Source organism: Bolinopsis microptera, chromosome 12 (assembly GCF_026151205.1).
Source record: "Bolinopsis microptera isolate Bmic1 chromosome 12, MBARI_Bmic_1.0, whole genome shotgun sequence".
Taxonomy (NCBI): domain Eukaryota; kingdom Metazoa; phylum Ctenophora; class Tentaculata; order Lobata; family Bolinopsidae; genus Bolinopsis; species Bolinopsis microptera.
The window spans coordinates 1,224,279-1,245,517 of NC_087083.1; the positions used below are offsets into that span (position 1 = coordinate 1,224,279).

Here is a 21,239-nt window from a genome sequence, read left to right on the forward strand (position 1 = left end):
AAAAGCAAGATATGAACTGTGAAGTGAGTGCGATTGTTTATTTCATGAGATCCCCATTGTGCTAAAAACCGCATTCCTATAATACCTTACTGGTGCCCAGAGGCTTGTCTTTTAAGGATACTTATTCTTTTGTTTAATGTTAGTTTGAGGTTTGCATTCCAATTGGAAGTGTACAGCTTCACTAATTGAACCGAGGGAGCTGCTTTAATGTTGGGAGCTGCTTTAATGTGGATGATAATGAGGGTCGTGACGCCCTGGTTTCGTCCATTCTTCATTCTAGCTGTTCAGTACTTGGTTTGTTTGTTGTTTTGTGGCTTATAATTATGATACTTTTCTTAAGTTTTAAACTTTCCATGTTGTGTTTTTAAACTCGATTAGTTATTCTTTCTTTGGTTTGTTTCGTCTTTTACGGCGGTCTCGGTCACACCTTTTCTCAATTACTCTGCCAACGGAGCACATAATAAATTGGTTCACTCAAAGACTTGTGCCTCGAGTGCCATCTGTCCAAAATACTTGTTTTTGTTTATTGTTCTCTTTTCTACAACCATTCACCTCAACAATGCGTTTATTCATTGACAGTAGCATCTAAGGAATCTTTGGATCTCTGATTGTTAAGTAGCCTTTGTGCTGGAGTCTGAATGAAGCATTGAATTTGGTGACCTCTATACCGAAATCTCTCTGATGACTAATCATAAAGTTTAAAACTTGCTTGTTGGCCAAACTTGTTTACTAACAATGTCTACATCTTAAAATTACTAAAGTTTTTCAGTTTGCAGATAGTATCTTTTGTGCTGGTGTTTTTCGATTGAGTTTTTGTAACTTCATCTCTAATCATTTCTGTGATTCTCGTATACTAAAAATAGCCATCTCCCATAGTGTAGCAGATAAAATTGACACTTGATAATCAATCTATAAATAACATTATTACATCAGCCTCCTCTTCCTAACTGTATTATAATTGCGGTAAGGATAGTAAATGTGATACTCTTTAATCTTAAACAGCACCTTCTCTCGTTCCTGCAGAGCACAAGTCATTACTGATTGCATGACTAACGGTCATTATTCTATCTCTAAAGTCCCAAATAAAAATGGGGAGCTCTGCAGTCTGTATTCTGTAGTCTGTAGACCTCGTGAGAAAACTGCTAATATTCTCCATAACCTCTCGACCGTAAACTTGTTACAGCTTCTCACCAATTTCCCATACTTCAAGATATTAATGAGAAGACATAAAATGCTATTAGATGTACCCACGAGCCATTTTATTCATGGGCCAGGAACATTGGCCCTTTCCAACATGCTCCAATTGAATACATTAATAATACGTTATAGTTATATCCTGATCGGCTCCCCTCCAATCAAAACACTTTATTGAATAATCTGACCAATGAGCGATCAGTATTCAAGAAGGACGTTGTAACGCTTTGCTTGATGATCCGCTAATGTGCTTGGTTGGGAGCACGAGTGTCACGTGGTTTGAACGCTGTCCTGTGATTGGTTGTGAGATGTTGCCCATTTTGAAATGCATCTGAGGGAGACCCTGCCCTTTTATATTTGACCTGATGTGTGAAAAGGTATTGCTGTTGTTGCTGGTGATATCTAGGGTGTAATATCTAGAGTTGACGGTTGAGTTTTACGTTAGATTTTTTTGTCAGCGGAAAGTCTGCAATCCAGTCGACCTGATATGGGGCTGATCGCTTTGTTTTTTTGCTCCAAACCACGACAATTTTATTAATCGCCATTCTGTAGTTTTGCTGTAAGTATAAGAACTGCCAGTGACTTTTCAGTTCTCACATGATCATTACTAGCACTGTTTTGTCTAGTCCAAATTGGAGATCTCCAATTACTAAATATTTTCTCTCAAACCACACGACATCTGTTCTTATCAATATAAAGTTTTAAAAACGTAAGTTAGAGGAAAGCACCAAATCCACTTCCCCACAGAGCTGCCTCCCCAGTTTCATCTCCGATTACGTAAGATCCCCCGACTATCCAATACTCATTTGGCACCTCATTACGGAAAATTCGCCGATAAGAGTTAATTACCCGACCTAAATCTGGTCCGAACCAATCACGCTCCCTACCGCCTCATGATACAGAGTTTAGTGCGGGCAGCACCGCTCATTGGCCATGTTTTGTCACGTGACCCAAATGAAGTGCTGTAATTGGGTGGTTTGCCTCACGTGGTTTAAACGCTTCATTCTAATTGGATAATCAAGATTCACGATTGCCCGAATCATGAGGGGGTTGCCATGGTATTTAAGAATGTTCTTGAACATGTGACTGCAAATCGTTATTTTCGCTCCTGTATGCTCGTCTAAGTCCTGAATTGGCGTTTAATTAAATTTTAACTTCTTGCTAACTTTCAGGCTCGGTTCCAAGGATCGGGTTCACAGTTTTAAAATTCCCCGAGTTGCGCCAGGTTTTTACTGTTTTCTGGAAACTTTGTGAATGTGATGATAACGTTTTGATATTTTTTTTGAGGTTTCTTTAAATTTTAAAACAGCGACGCTGACCATTATCTCCTCAAACAAGTCAATGTAGAATTCCTCCCACATTTTCTGGAACATTCCACGTAATCTATAATTGAAGTAGACTGTAGACTGTAGGTACTCATCCCAAGGTTTTGAAGATTGTGTCTGTCTGTGTTTGAGCTGCTCAACGTCACTTTTCTGTAATCGTGTAGTCGTCTTATCTGCTAACTGCTTATAGTTATTATTCTTCGTTTCCCTTCTTGTATGGTTATAATAGACCTGGAAAATGGTGGGGAGGTGAACTATATTCGTTTTGACACGTGACAGAGATTCTGGGTTTTGATGTATTAAAGCTGAAAGTTAATTGGTTAATCGTGTCACGATTTCAAAAAATATGGTTCACATCCCATCCAGATAGATATAATACATGTAGAACTTTGATTTCAAAACATTCATATAATGTAGATGAGTTCTTTACGATTGCGTGGCTTGATAGCGGGAAAGATATCATACAATCTGATATACCAACCCCTAAAAACGTCGCCACCAATTAATAAGAAACCCTACTGGTACCTGATCATTCAGTATCGCTAATGAGAGATAAAATAAAGTGTTTTGATTGGTTAGTGGTCCAACTCCACCTATAACGGAAGATGGGCATTTAGCTCTTTAGTACTTCTGGGACTTTTGATCTCACTGTTAGTGTTACTGTTATACGAGAGTTTTTGTGATTTGTGTGTTGCTTTACCTTGTTGGAGTTGAGCTAGAATATCTGGTACGGTTCATGCCAATTACCAGTCCCGAGACTTTCCCTACAGTTGTTAAGTTGTTATTATTTCTAGTTTCACATCTTAACTTCTTTACTTTTAGTTTATACTGATGAGGACCTTTTGAGCTTTTGGCAACTTTCCAATCGTAAAACTTTGTTTTTTAACACGTTTATCTCAAGTAATCTGTATACTCAGCACACGCCAACCCATTTCCACATCACACGTGCAGACTCCTGAACGTGTGTCACATGTTTAGCTTGCACTCCGGCCCCCTTGTTAGTACCTCTACAACCCTAGTCTAGTAACAGTCTGATTTCCCTGCTCGGTATGGTTTACTAGGGACGGATGCGTGGGCAGGGTCCTCTTGCGCTTTCTTTACTTTACTTGTTAGTTATTTATTTTGCTTGATCATTGGTCAATAGTTAGCATTTTGTATTTGTATCTATTTTTATTTCCTAGCTTTTACTGTTCAATTCCCGTAAGATGTCATTTACCAATTGGTATCCTTGAATTATTGACTGGTAACATAAGCTGGATGTAACAAGAAACGAAATATAGGCCACTTTTCTTGATGTCCTATTGCGCGTTGAACGCACGTGAGTGTAGCGCATATTATTATTGTTATTGCACGTGCACTTTAGTCGAAGAGTTCTTGCGCGTTTCTCGCGGGCTTTCTCGCGCGTTTTTACAATTTTTAGTGTGGACGGTTTGGTTTTGTTTTGCGCGATCTTTCTTTCCTTTCGATTTCCAGTCTCTAAATAATTGCCTTTATTCCTTATTTTTTTACAGAATTGAGAATTTCGTATGTTGACTGCCATGCAGAATTATGACGCATGCCCAAGCAATCGAGGAACGTGTTGGCTCATGTTCCAGTTTTTTAACTGCCATTCTTCTGACTGACAGATTGCTCCCAATATTTTTGATTTTCATTATTTGTGATTTCAACATCTTTTGCGTTAGTTATCGAATTGAAATCTCAATGTATCTTATTTTAGCGAAGATATCAGGAATCATGCTTTTGAAAACAGTCAGTTCAACATCGGATAGCTGTTCTTCCACAGGTATTAAGATCAGATCACAGATGCACCAAAATGTTAAAATCAGCGTTTTATTATTAATGAATTGCATCGATGTTAATTTCCATAATTACCATCACCACTCACCACTATGTGAACTTTATCGAGCTTCTTTTCTTACTTAACTCACATAATCGAGGATCATTATGTAACCACACAGTTTTCTCGTTAACTATTCTAGGGCTTCTAATAACTTTAAAGGTAAACTGAAAGTGACTAATTATTGGTTTGAGGGCCAGAAGGCCCCCGGAAAAAGCTAAAAACAACGATCCTGCTAATTACAAATTTTGCGTATAAATTCAGCTCTTAGTCTTTGTAAAATTATCCAGACTGCGGCCTGCGCCCTTGTTCATTGAACCGTAAGAACGGGTTTATAATTGGATATCGTAGAAACAACATTGAATATTGAAACAAACCTTTAGGGTTTGGATCCTATGAATTATTTCACCATATTAATCATACAAGCTCTTTTCTCCACAGATGAATAGTGAAATGTCATTGTCAATTTGATAGAGTTCAATTTCCGCGGCAACTATTAAACTCTCATCGGGTTTCCATGGTAATAAGGCGCACGTGGTGTCAGCCAATGAGAACGGTTAAATTTGCTCACGTGGACGTACTAATTCCGTCACGTGCTCTCCCTTAGGGTTACAGCACTTTAGCGCATTTTACCTCGCACTGCACTCAATTTTACCGAACTCCCGCTACTTTTTGTCGAGATTTTTGCCGAAATTTTTGAAGAGCTTCAGATGGATCCCAGTAGAACTAGTCTAATTTTGACAGTCAACCGAATTTTAGATTTCTGCGAACAGAAAAAAAGTACGTATTTTAAAAATCACCACCTTTCTATCTAGATCCACTGGCATTTCACTTACTATTAGTCTCTCAACCGTTCGTTCTGAAAACAAAATCAAAATTCTGTCCGCATTTAAAACTTTCCCTTCACTCTCATCACCACTGACATCATGCTTACGTACTGCGTAATTCTATAGCTGAATTAATGTGAATCTTAATATGCACCCCATTTCACCCTTACGTATTCCAACCTCCTTTTAAACTTATTCTAACCTCCTTTTAAACTTATTCTAACCTCATTCTAACCTCATTTTAAACTCATTATAACCTCATTCTAACCTCATTCTAACCTCATTCTAATGACCCCCTCTCCTCAGAAGAAAGACGACAGCTAAACACGGTAGAGGACATGTTCAGTGAAGGTGACAACTTCTCCTCTGAGGGAGAAAGACTGGAGACAAAGGGGGAGATGGCTCTCTCGCTGGCATTCTATACCAACGCTGCAAGTATGTGGACACTATAATTTGTCTATTTATAGATTGTATTTTCAGTATGCCACTTCTGGTATGTTTATTAATTAGTTTATTTCTCGCTTACCATTTCTAGGGCACATGTACTAAAATATCTGACTCAATCAGACCATTAAAGTACCTCTGAAGTTATCACGTGACCTCTGACTCTAAACCCTCCCCAGGCAAGTTCAAACAGATCACAACCCTGAACAACCTGTCGAGTGACGTGATGCTGCGCGCCCAGATCCGCCGAGAGAGTTGTCTGAAGAAAGCAAGGACCATGTACCGAAGACTCCTAGTCCAGTCTGCTCAGAAGACACCTCAGAATAATACCGAGCATAATAATCTCAGATCTTCAAGGAAGACTAACCAGGTTTGTTGGCTGTCTGGTGATTTTAGTTAGGCATCTTAGGAATGTTGAGATATCCTGGCTTTTATCTGTTTTTATCTTAAAACCCACGTGTTTTCTATCCTGCTCCTAATAATAAGAATATTGTATTCTATTGCCCACGGTTTAATAGTCTAGAACATTTCTTAACAGAATCACCTCCAGGTCCGAACAGAACGGAGACCATGCAACTCGTGTAGTAAATCATGTTTCTGGTTAAAAGACGGACTCTGTTCAGACTGTGATCTCAGAGCTAGCGAACTCCATCGCAGAGTGAGTTTTTATTTCACAAGAGACTCATTTTATTGTTTTATTAGACTGTCACGTGACTTGTTTAAACTTCGCCTATAAATTCCTCCGGGTTTCGTGAATAACGAGTCCAGAAATATTGTTCACAAAAATTCAACCACTTTAACTCTAACCCTCTCACCACACCTAAAGCCCTCTCTAACACCTCCTCCCCTCTCCAGACTGCTCGAAGGAATGTAGCCTCGCGTTTGAACGGCCCACGTGACGTGTCTAGTCGTGCTACTGTACGTGACTTTACCACACCTCGTGTAGCGGAGAACCAGAACTATGCTAGGTACGTGTTTCCTGTACTTTTTACTCGTTATTTCTTGTTATAGGATTGTTGATTGGAAACATATACTCCCATGATTTCATCAAATGACAAAATCGAGAGCGAGATTTGTATCATAAGAATTCAAATTAACCCAGCCCCTCCCACCTCCTATATTAATATACAGTATATATATATTATATATATACATCTCCTATATTAATATTGTTTAACTAACCCCTTCCTCCGCAGGACACGCAGAACGTACGATGACAGTGAAAGTAACTACAGCTCCGAAGAAGAGTTCGCCCCAGTAAAATCCTGTGCAATCTGCCACACCCACCGCCACCACCAACCCTCCTACCACCCCACCACCTCATACCGTAGAAGGTGCTGCTGAAATGTGACGTCATAAGTCTTTTGTGACGTCATCAGTATGTGTGTGACGTCATTGGAAATTGAAGATGCTGTTGAGTGGTGCTGTGTTGAAGAGGCAGTGAAATGTTGTGTTTGAACGAAGATTTGTAGAGTTTCGTCAGAGGAATGTTAGTTTCCGTCTTCAAAGGAATGTTCATTTCTAGACACATGTTCATTTCTAGACACATGTTCATTTCTAGACACATGTTTATTCTAGACACATGTTCATTTCGAGACCATGAAGTTCATTTCGAGACAATGAAGTTCATTCCGAGTTGCCATATCCGTTGATTTTTTTGTGTTATAATATTTAATTTAAAGGGCCAAGTACCGTGAATAATACAGGACAGTGAACATGATAATTGCAGTGTCGAGATTTGTAATTCCACAATAAATAACCAATGACTATCATTAATCTTTAATTTATTAGAGATGTCATTTAATCAAACTAAGTTATAATTTAATTAAAGATTTTCGACACTGTAGTAACCATATCACGCGCCCTAAGTAGTAAAATTAGAGTATCATTATTGGTTGTAAATTGATTTTTTCACGCTGTATTTACATAAGTATTAATTATTTATCACTATTTATATTTGTCTCTGCCGGTATTTATACATTTTTGCATTAAATTACGGAACGATCTATATTAATACCATGATATGAGGCACGAATCTCGGATAGCACCCAGAGATACATATCTTAACTACATTTTATCCGAGTTGTTTTCCAAAGGGTTAACCCTAACATCCTGCGATTAGTTTTGTTAACAAGGGTTCTAATACCGAGCTCTTTTTTTGTGTCCTCACGATAGTTAATTTTTCAAATACATTTTCAGATGTGATCAAAATTAATTGGTTCATGTTCGTTGTATTTTCCTCGTATAAAGGGTCAATTAAATTTTGGGTTCATGCACACTTTCGGGGACGATCAAGCTTTGGTCAGTGTGATATTTACGTTTTAGTAATGTACTGAGAGCTTGTCATGTATATTTATAACTTAGAATTTTCAGAGTTAATGATTCAAATTTTGTTTTCTTTTGTCAATCTTCAATGAATTAATATCCTGATTAATGTGAACGACCCCTAAACTAGTCGCACACTGCTGGCAAAGCTTCAAATTTTTTAAATGTCCACCTTGTTTAAGAAGCTCAATCGAAACTATGTCAATGTGGACCATGGGTCAACATTAACAAACTGTATGTTAATTGGTAACCAGTATGGCACTATTGTTTCTACTTGTTTTGTTAAATAATTACAGATCAAAGGAGACTTGGGGAATTGAGGGACAGTAGTCTTACACAAATATAAATGCTCAAGACGTACTTCACAATAGCTAATGGACAAACAATGATTCGAAAAATTCCTGAAATACCAACGGTTATCAATTTCAAGAAGACTTCCATTGACCGCACCCTCTTGAAGATCAGATATTATACGATATGGGCATTTTAGACTTAGCTGATCACGTGTTAAGACTTAAGATATTACTCAATAAGTTGTAAGTAAGTACGTTTCCTGGATCTTAGCACTTAGGCAATAGGCATAAATGCTGGAAAATAGTCGACAGCAGTTATGATTTCTTGATCATAGGTTCTGGCAGCCATTGTATTTGTATGACACCACATACTGTCGTACCGTGTGTACATTTTCAGGGATATTTTTAAATGATTGAAGTTCTTGATTTGGAAAATTTTTTAAACAGTACGACGGTTACAATGGTGCTTGGTTAATTGACTAAGAACTACATGTTAGAGAATATTGCTGGCAATCCCTCATTTATTTTATGGTCAAGTTCGTTGCTTGGTCAATGTCGAGTTATCGCGATCATACGGGGTCTTATCCTAATCACGACGCTGGATTATGAACCCAAATATTTGATAGAGTAGCATCAAATGGTTCGTACCCATTACCGGGACAAAATGTACTGCTTCTGTATTTACGAGAAACATCAGCCTTTAGTCAATAGTCATTTTAGGGATATTATTGGCAATTTTTCAAGAAGGGATTAAATTATTTCATTTCTTTCTTTTTGTCATTTAATGATCGATGAAAGTAAGACAGAAATAAACGACAATTTAAACCGGTCCACAAAAGAAAATTTATTATAAGAAACAATACATTACTTAAACTTGTAACCTATGCAAATTAAGATCATCTGTTTTCAACAATTGAGAAATCTTATTTAGTTAAAAGAATTTAATAACTTAGCAGGACATTAATCTGATGTTTATGATGTTGTCCCGTCGCACATGTTGAAATTTAGATGCTTCTTGGATAACTCCTCGGAGTTGTTGGACTGAATTTTACAAAAAAAAGAAAAATAAAGATAATTTTAGACAGCAGACGACAGCCGATTTTTACCATATTACGTGTGCCATAATTAAATCATTAATTAATTAAATCTAATTAGATGATAACCCCTCCATGGCACACATTAATCGTGTCAATGATGATCCTATAAATTACCTACGCCATGTAAAATAAACCAAACTCAAATTGCGGAATAAAAGTTACTTCAAATATTGGATCATGTGAACATTTTAAGAAAAAAAGGTCCCCAGAAAAACGAAACCTTGGCCTATCCTTAATATATTTATATTTACTTATAAGTACAGTAAAACCGCGATTTACCGTGGAGTTTGAGGAAAAAGACATAACCTTGGTGGATCGGGGTTCAGTTTGTTCACCTTATGCACGATAAGCCCTATTTGGGGAAAGGAAATGGCCGCGGTAATCGGGGTTAGTAAATCAGGATTTTACTGTACCAGTTTTTATATGAAACCCTATATCTGGATACTAGTTGAGAGGTGAACCATATTTTTTGAACTCGGGCCTTGATTGGTCAATGCTGGAAGCTGATTTGCTAATCACTGTTACATGACCCAAAAAATATGGTTTGCCTTCCCACCAGAAACCAAACCCCAAGACCAGCTCATGCAATCGATACAATTTCGCGAACCTCACTGTAAATTACATACAATCACAATTACGTATATTATAAGTTTTAACGTGATACTCAAATGGTCTACCATCAAAATAAATAGATCGTAAAAACTTCAAAATATAATATAAATGTTCTGAGGAAGAAGACGCAGTTTATTCTATAAGTTTCTTGGCTTTGAAGAATCGCTTCAGGTAGAAGACCTGCCACAGGGCCAGGCCAAGGAGCACTGCCATAGAGAAAATACTGAACCACAGCACCCGACTGTTAGTTGACTCTGAAATAATGCGGGTTAGATTCGTGTGACATGTTAGCACATATGGGTCGTTCACATGTTACGTTATCACTCCATAATCATTTTTACACATAGATATTGTGTCAAAATCACAATAGGGTATTATCATTTGGAGACCCCCTCTCCCTCGGCTGATTATAAAGCAATGAAAGGCATTAGTTGCAATGTGTCGAACTACCCCATTACGTTCTACGACTAATTTCAAATCAAATCAAATTGAAGATAATACCAGCCGTTAGTCTCGAGCTTTACTTTTACCTATTTCATCATACTAATGCAAATAACATACGTTATATTAGATTAGAGTATGGATTTAGATTTTAGCCTGAAATGTCCTATACATTTGTCGGACAGCGGAATATTGACGAGTAAGTAGGTTAGACGCGCGCGCAATGCGCGCATCCTACAAGGTTGACGTGTCCATTAAGTGGTCTGGTTAAGTATAGCAAAAGCAACAATTTTAGAAAGTTATATTTTAAAGTGGTTATCAAACTAATGAATAAGTTATTGAAAGGGAAGTAAAACTGGTTTGTTTTCAACTTAATCTTTCACCCGTACTATACGTGGCACAATTTGCCAAGTTTCAAACGCAATAAGATAGCGGAATAAAACTAGAAACTTGGTACAAACAAGAGGCTTCGCGCGCTACGTCACCAAGCGTTGCACACTGTGACCGACATTTCTGGTGATGAATTAACTCTTTGGTTACCAGACACATGGAGTCGCGTCATCTTACCGTTTGTGTCCCTCATTAACTTTTCTCTGGACTTCATGTAAGCAAAGTCGCTGACGATTGCCTCTGCCAGATCCTCAAGTTTCTTCAGTTCTAGTTCCATGGGCTTCAGCTTTTCGGCTTTAGCAAGCTGAAAGAAACGGTTGTTAATATTTAAACTTTGTATTAAAGATAAGAGGTTAAATTAAATCGAGTAAAAACATGGTGTCGGATGTCTGGGTACTAATAAATTTGGTGCAATAAAAAAAGTAAGTTCAACTGCCGTTTTTGCCATTTTCACTACACGCAATTATAATTTGATTTGATGTTATAAAACCAGCATACTAAAAACCAGCAAATAAAAACTAAAAAAGGGCAACTAACGTCGTTATAAGATTTAGCCTCGATTCCTCGTTTAACAGTTAGTTTAACAGACAAGTCCTCTCCTGGTGGCACTCTAACTGCATTATCAACCCTGAAATATATTAAATATATTAAATAATTACTCGGTTGAAGATCGGGAATCTGTGATTTTGATTTAGAGTTAAATAATGAGGAGGGGCAAGCCAAGCGATCTGGAATCTTGTAATGGTCCCCCTTTAGTACATCTACATTTTAGTGTACTGTAAACATAGTGCTATACTATACAATATACATTATACATACATAATACATATATAAAAACTGTATTGACACCGATAACGAGATTACCTCTTAGCGTGGAAGCAAATACTAAACATATCGTAGTCGTCCAAAGTAAAGGCAAACTTCCCTGTATCTGCTTTTTCCTTCGAGAAAAGTGTTTGGTCTTTCGTGTCTTTTACCTGTCAATTTAATTAGGATCATCAAAATGAATGTTACACAAAATTCCATATGAATGAAAGCATTTTGAACAAAATTCCCGGTCATTCTTGTTTACAAGGATATATTTTCATTGGGATTTGGGAGTAAGATATGGGTGTAAAAGGTGAGATAAAAGCTGCGGAAAGTGCGGCCTACACGTGTAAAAACTAATCAATTAATTAACTAATTATCTCACCAGAATATCAACTTCATGGCTCTCAGGAATGCTCTCTACAGTAAATTCCCCAACTACCAAAACGTCCTTGTGTGCTTCTTCTTTTATACATCGCGAACCTGAAAATATCGTTAATCATTGCACTGTAATTAGCATCATGTACTGATGTACAATGTACAATGTACATTGAAAGTGACACTGCACTTTTCACATGAGAATTGAGAATGGCACGTAAGGTATGAAAATATGGGAGAAAATTCGAATAATTTAAACTTAAAGTCTCTGATAATGATGACATTTGTTTTAGAGCGATCATATCAAATCTAGACGCATCATAAGTGATACATACCACAGTGATACATACCACAGTTTTTACATATTTACAATGTTGACTTAGACTAACTAAGCTAATAATATAAGTAAGAGATAATAATATCTTAATTAATTAATTCAATAATTAATTAATTAATTTTACCCTCCGCTGGTAGTTTGAAGCTGATGGAGAGGACTGCTGGTAACAAATACAACAACACTACACACCTCATCCTATTAATAGAAGTTAATTAGCTAATTAGTCAATTAATTTGGTAATTGAAATGTTGAAATACATTTTGTTGTAAGTTTCGGAGACTGATTTCAATGTTTGATAGTAAGACCATTGAATAGAAGGTCAAAACATTTAAACAGCAAAAATAATGGTTATGTAATAACTCTAATAAATGTTAAAAATACATCAAAGACAATAAGTTAGCAACAAACAAACAAGGAAGCAAGGAACCCCTACCTACAAAACCATATAACTGAAACAAAAAAGCCGAGTTTTGTTACCGACTTGTTCAATCATAGATGTCAAAACATTTTCAAAAACAGAAAAATTAAACGTGCACTATAAAAACTTAAAGGACCAGTTAACTGAAAAATTTGTAGTCTCCAATTTGGCTAAGATTTAAATCAGCTGTGACAAACTGGTAAAGAATCGTATCGCCGAATGAACCAACTCTCTAGCGTACGTGTAACGCGTGTTATTGCAATAATAAGCTGTGGCCTCGTGACGTCACGAAGTCCCTCAGTGCGCGCTGGCATAGCGTAATACGTTGCAAATGTTTATCGTTGTCATTAAAACACGTGTAACTCACTCAAATTTTAGAATTATGACTATTACCCTAGTTCTCCAAAATCCTTATAGTTTTGGCTATCATCCTAACTAAAGGAATAGCTGATTGGATGTACAGTGCTCACGTCATGATTTTAAACAGTGATATAGGTTCTTGGACAGTGGCGGGTGAATGTACGGTTAGAAAGTTTCTGCTATTACAACTTATGTCATATGTGATAATTTTGGATTGTTTTCATTGCTTAATTACACAAGCAGGGAGACTGTACCGATTATTTTTCCCCAGTCCATGAAACTCTAACGAATTTAGAAAGGATCTAGATAAGTACGAGTTTGTTCAATTCCGAGAGCAATCATATTTATAGCATAGCGAAATTTCTAACTTTAATCCGAATGTGTCAGCCAGTACAGGAGACAAGAAGTCTGGCTACTTTACAGCCGTTCCTCTGGGACCATTAGTAGAAGTAGCTTCTATCAGAACTGTGCCGTGGGAACAGAATTCCCGCCAAAGTACCCGGTCTACCAAATACAAATAGCAATACTGATTTGAGTGTACGGTGTGCGGTGTGTTTTGAATTAGACTTACGGCTTACCTAGTTGTTATCCTAATTGCATTATCGTCGGTACATAACATAAATAAACTACTGATAAGTTTAAATACCAAGTGCAAACGTGTTCAGTCAATCGACCCACTGAACAACTATAGAATTTCCAAGACCCTATTATTCTCTGGCCATATATTACGGCACGATCGATTGTTAGATGGTTAAACGACCAACGTTAATCTATACAATTCTAAAACTATGAGCTAGCACTTTAATCTAAAAATACACTTTTTATATTACTCCTGATTTTTACATTTCACGTAAAACATTGTCGCCATAGGTTGATCATGGACACTAACAGCTTAATTTGAGATAAATGACTTATGAGTTTCTCTGAAGTTAACTCTACAGTTGTGTAGTCTAGTCATTTATGGACATTTATGGAAATGAACCTGCAAATGTTCAGATAATCACGAAACTTTGCACAGACCTTTCCGAAGGTATGAATAAACAATTTTCGTTTGGAGACATTTTTTTGACAGTGGAGAAAACCCAGGAGGGCTACGCCCATATTGACCCAATAAGGTAACCGACCCCTTGCTTCTGAAGGTCGTAGAGACTTCAAAATAGGCTTAAACGAAGCCGCATATGCATGTTTATATAGGAGTTATTGAGCAACACATGGCCTAAAATCCTTACTTTTCGAGAAATTCGCCAAAAACCATTTTGGGCGTGGTGCTTCGCCCATTTTCGATAGGATTGTGATAGAGTCTTTAGACAGGGTGCAAAAGAACCGCAATTAGCATATTAATATATGACTTACGAACAAACATATGCCTTAAAGGGCTTACTTTTTCAGTTATTAGCGAAAAACTGATTTTCGGTTCCAGAAATCATGCAAAACTATGGATATCTGGTAAATTGGGCTATGAAGGCCCTAAAGGTTTTTGAATGTGTGTAAATTGTGCAGAATGGCCATGTTTATATACAACTTATGAAGCAACATGTACCCTAAATTACTTACTTTTCGAGTTATTCGGGGAAAAACATTGTATTATGTCCATTTTCTACCTATAAAATACATTCTCACGAGCTCCTCTGTGCGCGCAAGGGACTTCGTGACGTCATCGCCAAAATAATACAAACGCTATTTACACGCGTTAGAGAGCAGTTAGAGATTTAGGAATTTCGACTCGTTGCTTAGTTTGCTATTTGTCACAATCTGTCAAAATATGAGGATAACTTTTTTTTCAGTTAACTGGTCCTTTAAGTAGTTGTAACTGAAGCAAAGCATAAAATTATCAGTCATAACAGTGACTAAAAAATGTAAAAAAACCAAAATTCTTCAGGATCTACCATAACCCCTAATATGACGTCACAACTCACATCGTGACGTCACAACTTATAACATGACGTCACATATCACATAACCACATTTACAGCTCGTCAGATTTCCCAGATTTCTTGTTACAGTGCTTTTCAAAGTATTCAAGTTTACCGTCAGGATCTGGTTTAAGGGTATCTTTACCGGGTGTCCAATTAGCTGGGCATACTTCACCGTGTTGGTCGGTGTACTGGAATGCTTGTACCAACCTGAGGTAATTAAATAATTATTTATTAAATTAATTGGTTGATAAATTGATTTTACAATAAAACAATCAACCTGAAGCTGTGGATCATTAATGAATTAATCCCCCCCCCCCCCCCCCCCCCCCCATTAATTGATTAATAAGTTGTATACATTGCATTTAGATATCGTTTACCAAATAATCAAAACTGAATGTAAACCTGAGGGTTTCGTCTACACTTCTTCCAACTGGTAAATCATTCATTGTTATCTGTCGTAGAATTCCTGAAATAGTTGTTTCGTCAGACCAAGGCCAGATACAAGAAAACTTGATAAAAACATGCTTTAAAATACGAAAAATTTGCCCAATCTACGATTTGTCCTTCAGTTCGGAACAAAAAAGAGCAAATAAAATGCTTTCTATTTAATATGTCACCGTTTACATAATAATCAACACGATTTACACGATTCTCTCTGTAACGTACCGTATCCTTGTCTATGGAACAAGTCCGGAACAAGAACGAATACCAATTAAAATGCTATTTTATTGAAGTAATATGTTATAATCTCAGCCACATACCCTTGTCGTCTATGATGAAGAGTCCCCTGAGAGTGTGGCCAGCATCCTCCAACAATACTCCGTAATCACGTGATATCTGTCTGGTTAGATCTGATACTATCGCGATATCCATCTCTCCCAACCCACCTGAACATGCCGTGCTATCAGAATGTACTTTTACAGAACATTCCGTGATATCAGAATGTACTTTTACAGAACATTCCGTGATATCAGAATGTACTTTTACAGAACATTCTGTGTTATCAGAATGTACTTTTACAGAACATTCCGTGATATCAGAATGTACTTTTACAGAACATTCCGTGTTATCAGAATGTACTTTTACAGAACATTCTGTGTTATCAGAATGTACTTTTACAGAACATTCCGTGATATCAGAATGTACTTTTACAGAACATTCCGTGCTATCAGAATGTACTTTTACAGAACATTCCGTGATATCAGAATGTACTTTTACAGAACATTCCGTGATATCAGAATGTACTTTTACAGAACATTCCGTGTTATCAGAATGTACTTTTACAGAACATTCCGTGATATCAGAATGTACTTTTACAGAACATTCTGTGTTATCAGAATGTACTTTTACAGAACATTCTGTGTTATCAGAATGTACTTTTACAGAACATTCCGTGATATCAGAATGTACTTTTACAGAACATTCCGTGCTATCAGAATGTACTTTTACAGAACATTCCGTGATATCAGAATGTACTTTTACAGAACATTCCGTGATATCAGAATGTACTTTTACAGAACATTCCGTGATATCAGAATGTACTTTTACAGAACATTCCGTGATATCAGAATGTACTTTTACAGAACATTCCGTGTTATCAGAATGTACTTTTACAGAACATTCCGTGATATCAGAATGTACTTTTACAGAACATTCCGTGATATCAGAATGTACTTTTACAGAACATTCCGTGATATCAGAATGTACTTTTACAGAACATTCCGTGATATCAGAATGTACTTTTACAGAACATTCCGTGATATCAGAATGTACTTTTACAGAACATTCCGTGTTATCAGAATGTACTTTTACAGAACATTCCGTGTTATCAGAATGTACTTTTACAGAACATTCCGTGTTATCAGAATGTACTTTTACAGAACATTCTGTGTTATCAGAATGTACTTTTACAGAACATTCCGTGTTATCAGAATGTACTTTTACAGAACATTCTGTGTTATCAGAATGTACTTTTACAGAACATTCTGTGTTATCAGAATGTACTTTTACAGAACATTCCGTGATATCAGAATGTACTTTTACAGAACATTCCGTGATATCAGAATGTACTTTTACAGAACATTCCGTGATATCAGAATGTACTTTTACAGAACATTCCGTGTTATCAGAATGTACTTTTACAGAACATTCCGTGTTATCAGAATGTACTTTTACAGAACATTCCGTGTTATCAGAATGTACTTTTACAGAACATTCCGTGTTATCAGAATGTACTTTTACAGAACATTCTGTGTTATCAGAATGTACTTTTACAGAACATTCCGTGTTATCAGAATGTACTTTTACAGAACATTCTGTGTTATCAGAATGTACTTTTACAGAACATTCCGTGATATCAGAATGTACTTTTACAGAACATTCCGTGATATCAGAATGTACTTTTACAGAACATTCCGTGATATCAGAATGTACTTTTACAGAACATTCCGTGATATCAGAATGTACTTTTACAGAACATTCCGTGATATCAGAATGTACTTTTACAGAACATTCCGTGTTATCAGAATGTACTTTTACAGAACATTCCGTGTTATCAGAATGTACTTTTACAGAACATTCCGTGTTATCAGAATGTACTTTTACAGAACATTCTGTGTTATCAGAATGTACTTTTACAGAACATTCCGTGTTATCAGAATGTACTTTTACAGAACATTCTGTGTTATCAGAATGTACTTTTACAGAACATTCCGTGATATCAGAATATACTTTTACAGAACATTCTGTGTTATCAGAATGTACTTTTACAGAACATTCCGTGATATCAGAATGTACTTTTACATAACATTCCGTGATATCAGAATGTACTTTTACATAACATTCCGTGATATCAGAATGTACTTTTACATAACATTCCGTGATATCAGAATGTACTTTTACAGAACATTCCGTGATATCAGAATGTACTTTTACAGAACATTCTGTGTTATCAGAATGTACTTTTACAGAACATTCCGTGATATCAGAATGTACTTTTACATAACATTCCGTGATATCAGAATGTACTTTTACATAACATTCCGTGATATCAGAATGTACTTTTACAGAACATTCTGTGATATCAGAATGTACTTTTACAGAACATTCTGTGATATCAGAATGTACTTTTACAGAACATTCCGTGATATCAGAATGTACTTTTACAGAACATTCCGTGATATCAGAATGTACTTTTACAGAACATTCTGTGTTATCAGAATGTACTTTTACAGAACATTCCGTGATATCAGAATGTACTTTTACATAACATTCCGTGATATCAGAATGTACTTTTACATAACATTCCGTGATATCAGAATGTACTTTTACAGAACATTCTGTGATATCAGAATGTACTTTTACAGAACATTCTGTGATATCAGAATGTACTTTTACAGAACATTCTGTGATATCAGAATGTACTTTTACAGAACATTCCGTGATATCAGAATGTACTTTTACAGAACATTCCGTGATATCAGAATGTACTTTTACATAACATTCCGTGATATCAGAATGTACTTTTACAGAACATTCCGTGATATCAGAATGTACTTTTACAGAACATTCCGTGATATCAGAATGTACTTTTACAGAACATTCCGTGATATCAGAATGTACTTTTACAGAACATTCTGTGTTATCAGAATGTACTTTTACAGAACATTCCGTGATATCAGAATGTACTTTTACATAACATTCCGTGATATCAGAATGTACTTTTACATAACATTCCGTGATATCAGAATGTACTTTTACAGAACATTCTGTGATATCAGAATGTACTTTTACAGAACATTCTGTGATATCAGAATGTACTTTTACAGAACATTCTGTGATATCAGAATGTACTTTTACATAACATTCCGTGATATCAGAATGTACTTTTACAGAACATTCCGTGATATCAGAATGTACTTTTACAGAACATTCCGTGATATCAGAATGTACTTTTACAGAACATTCTGTGATATCAGAATGTACTTTTACAGAACATTCCGTGATATCAGAATGTACTTTTACAGAACATTCCGTGATATCAGAATGTACTTTTACAGAACATTCCGTGATATCAGAATGTACTTTTACAGAACATTCCGTGATATCAGAATGTACTTTTACAGAACATTCCGTGATATCAGAATGTACTTTTACAGAACATTCCGTGATATCAGAATGTACTTTTACAGAACATTCCGTGATATCAGAATGTACTTTTACAGAACATTCCTTGATATCAGAATGTACTTTTACAGAACATTCCGTGCTATCAGAATGTACTTTTACAGAACATTCCGTGATATCAGAATGTACTTTTACAGAACATTCCGTGATATCAGAATGTACTTTTACAGAACATTCCGTGATATCAGAATGTACTTTTACAGAACATTCCGTGATATCAGAATGTACTTTTACAGAACATTCCGTGATATCAGAATGTACTTTTACAGAACATTCCTTGATATCAGAATGTACTTTTACAGAACATTCCGTGCTATCAGAATGTACTTTTACAGAACATTCCGTGCTATCAGAATGTACTTTTACAGAACATTCCGTGCTATCAGAATGTACTTTTACAGAACATTCCGTGCTATCAGAATGTACTTTTACAGAACATTCCGTGATATCAGAATGTACTTTTACAGAACATTCCGTGATATCAGAATGTACTTTTACAGAACATTCCGTGATATCAGAATGTACTTTTACAGAACATTCCGTGATATCAGAATGTACTTTTACAACTATAAGACTGGTTTGTTTCTTTATAATTGTTATATCTAACCAGATATCAATTCAAACTAAGCACAACGGGGGTTTATGTACCAAGACACTGATCTTTAACAATACAATAACTAGAAGAAGTGGGAGCTGTGAAGCAAAAATAAACCAAAAATAAGTTGCTTAATGTAAGAACAGTTAGTAATATATAACTTGTTTAGGGTCGTTGTATGATCAGATTTGGCAAAAAATTATGACGATAATTATGGTGATAATTACGGCGGTAATTATGGCGCTGAACAAACAGTAAGTGTAAAGTTAAAGATACCTTTTGATCTAGGAGTGTTAATAAAAGCCAGATGAGTAAACTTAGAGTCTACAGATGCTGCGATTACCTGTGGGGAACGATACACGTTAATTGATATTTATAAATTGTTTTTAATTTCCCCAACAAACGGAAAAGTTAGACAAAGAATGGTAATCAAGCAAAAAGTTGGTTGTATCATAACTATGATTAAATTAACTACCTAATTACATAATTAAATAATTAACAAAACTGTTCTAGTGTTCTTACCTCGGTGTTAATCTTGGTGAACTCGCTGAGTCTGTCATTAAAAGCGATTATCTCAGTCGGGCACACGAAGGTGAAGTCAAGAGGGTAAAAGAAGAGAACCACGTATTTACCTGTGGAATAGAATGTTAAGTATTTTTATTTTTATTTCACGTTCTTACTTTTGTTTTACTTTTATTCTTTTTTCCACAAGTGGACTATCAAGGATGATATGAGTAGCAGAACTTTAGATTACCTAAAAGTAACACTTAACATGTTATTTGTCCACTGCTTATTATAATGATATTACTTCAAACTCAGTATATCAACAACGCTCCACAAATTAAACAATCCACACCCACCTTTGTAAGAAGAAAGTGTGATATCCTCAAACTTTCCCTTGACTACAGCAGGGGCAGTAAAGTCAGGTGCTGGTTTCATAATCCTAGCTTTCACCACTCCCAGAGCGTGGTCGTACCCCTGAGATAAAACAAGCCATTTATCTTAACTGTAACATGTTTTTCATATTGTCAACTTTGAATATTGCTCTCATGAAACTCCACAATCATGACTGCACCAAATAACCAAACTTTTGACACCAGTAATATCATTACATAATACAACATATGATTTGAGTAAGTGACACTGGAGAAGTATCACAAACCTTAGGTCCATACCCAAAGATGCCATTCATAGGACACGCTTCATCAGAAGCAAATGCTGCCCCAACAAGAGCTAGCAGTACTACTGTCAACATAGTTCCTATCAGGAGATAACGGGTTAGTTATGTGATAGTAGGATTGATAAAGATCTGGATGCTGGTGGACCATATTATTTCTGAAACGTAATATTAACAAGCTTCCAGCCTTGACCAATTAAAGCTTACAATCACTGTCTTGTGTTAAAACAAATGGTCTGAGCTAGCACAATTAGCATGTAAATTGTAAAATCTGGTGCAGT

General features: G+C 36.2%; 4 protein-coding genes across 7 annotated transcripts in view; 1 reads left to right on the forward strand and 3 right to left on the reverse strand.

Annotated features, from left to right (window-relative positions):
- LOC134824008 (uncharacterized) overlaps positions 1–8,015 on the forward strand; it is a 32,532-nt gene extending 24,517 nt beyond the window's left edge. For all 4 annotated transcript variants that reach the window (XM_063835639.1, XM_063835637.1, XM_063835640.1 and 1 more), the window contains exons 3-7: positions 5,490–5,618; positions 5,807–5,997; positions 6,178–6,285; positions 6,483–6,595; positions 6,824–8,015. In XM_063835639.1, coding sequence (XP_063691709.1) covers positions 5,490–5,618; positions 5,807–5,997; positions 6,178–6,285; positions 6,483–6,595; positions 6,824–6,971 — 689 coding nt within the window. In that variant the 3' untranslated portion in view covers positions 6,972–8,015. The remainder of the gene's footprint in view (positions 1–5,489; positions 5,619–5,806; positions 5,998–6,177; positions 6,286–6,482; positions 6,596–6,823) is intronic.
- LOC134824009 (stress-induced-phosphoprotein 1-like) overlaps positions 1–21,239 on the reverse strand; it is a 114,463-nt gene that overhangs the window by 88,896 nt on the left and 4,328 nt on the right. The window lies entirely within an intron of this gene.
- On the reverse strand, positions 9,065–12,573 carry LOC134824234 (transmembrane emp24 domain-containing protein 10-like). Its single transcript, XM_063836016.1, has 6 exons — positions 12,432–12,573; positions 11,978–12,075; positions 11,650–11,762; positions 11,323–11,413; positions 10,963–11,089; positions 9,065–10,208 (listed from the first exon to the last, which is right to left on the reverse strand). Exons 1-6 carry the CDS (start codon positions 12,499–12,501, stop codon positions 10,087–10,089), a joined length of 621 nt encoding a protein of 206 aa, XP_063692086.1. The 5' UTR covers positions 12,502–12,573; the 3' UTR covers positions 9,065–10,086.
- On the reverse strand, positions 14,426–21,037 carry LOC134824162 (peroxiredoxin-like). Its single transcript, XM_063835905.1, has 7 exons — positions 20,944–21,037; positions 20,642–20,759; positions 20,304–20,413; positions 20,058–20,124; positions 15,763–15,888; positions 15,404–15,467; positions 14,426–15,208 (listed from the first exon to the last, which is right to left on the reverse strand). Exons 1-7 carry the CDS (start codon positions 21,034–21,036, stop codon positions 15,052–15,054), a joined length of 735 nt encoding a protein of 244 aa, XP_063691975.1. The 5' UTR covers position 21,037; the 3' UTR covers positions 14,426–15,051.

Coding starts and splice junctions, on each gene's coding strand:
- LOC134824162 (XM_063835905.1), bottom strand. CDS start 21,036: ATGTTGACAGTAGTACTGCTAGCTCTTGTTGGGGCAGCATTTGCTTCT. Junction 20,760..20,943: donor TCTTTGGGTATGGACCTAAG/GTTTGTGATACT, acceptor GTTTTATCTCAG/GGGTACGACCACGCTCTGGG. Junction 15,209..15,403: donor AGTGTAGACGAAACCCTCAG/GTTTACATTCAG, acceptor TAATTACCTCAG/GTTGGTACAAGCATTCCAGT.
- LOC134824234 (XM_063836016.1), bottom strand. CDS start 12,501: ATGAGGTGTGTAGTGTTGTTGTATTTGTTACCAGCAGTCCTCTCCATC. Junction 12,076..12,431: donor CTTCAAACTACCAGCGGAGG/GTAAAATTAATT, acceptor CGATATTTTCAG/GTTCGCGATGTATAAAAGAA. Junction 11,414..11,649: donor ATTTGCTTCCACGCTAAGAG/GTAATCTCGTTA, acceptor AATATATTTCAG/GGTTGATAATGCAGTTAGAG.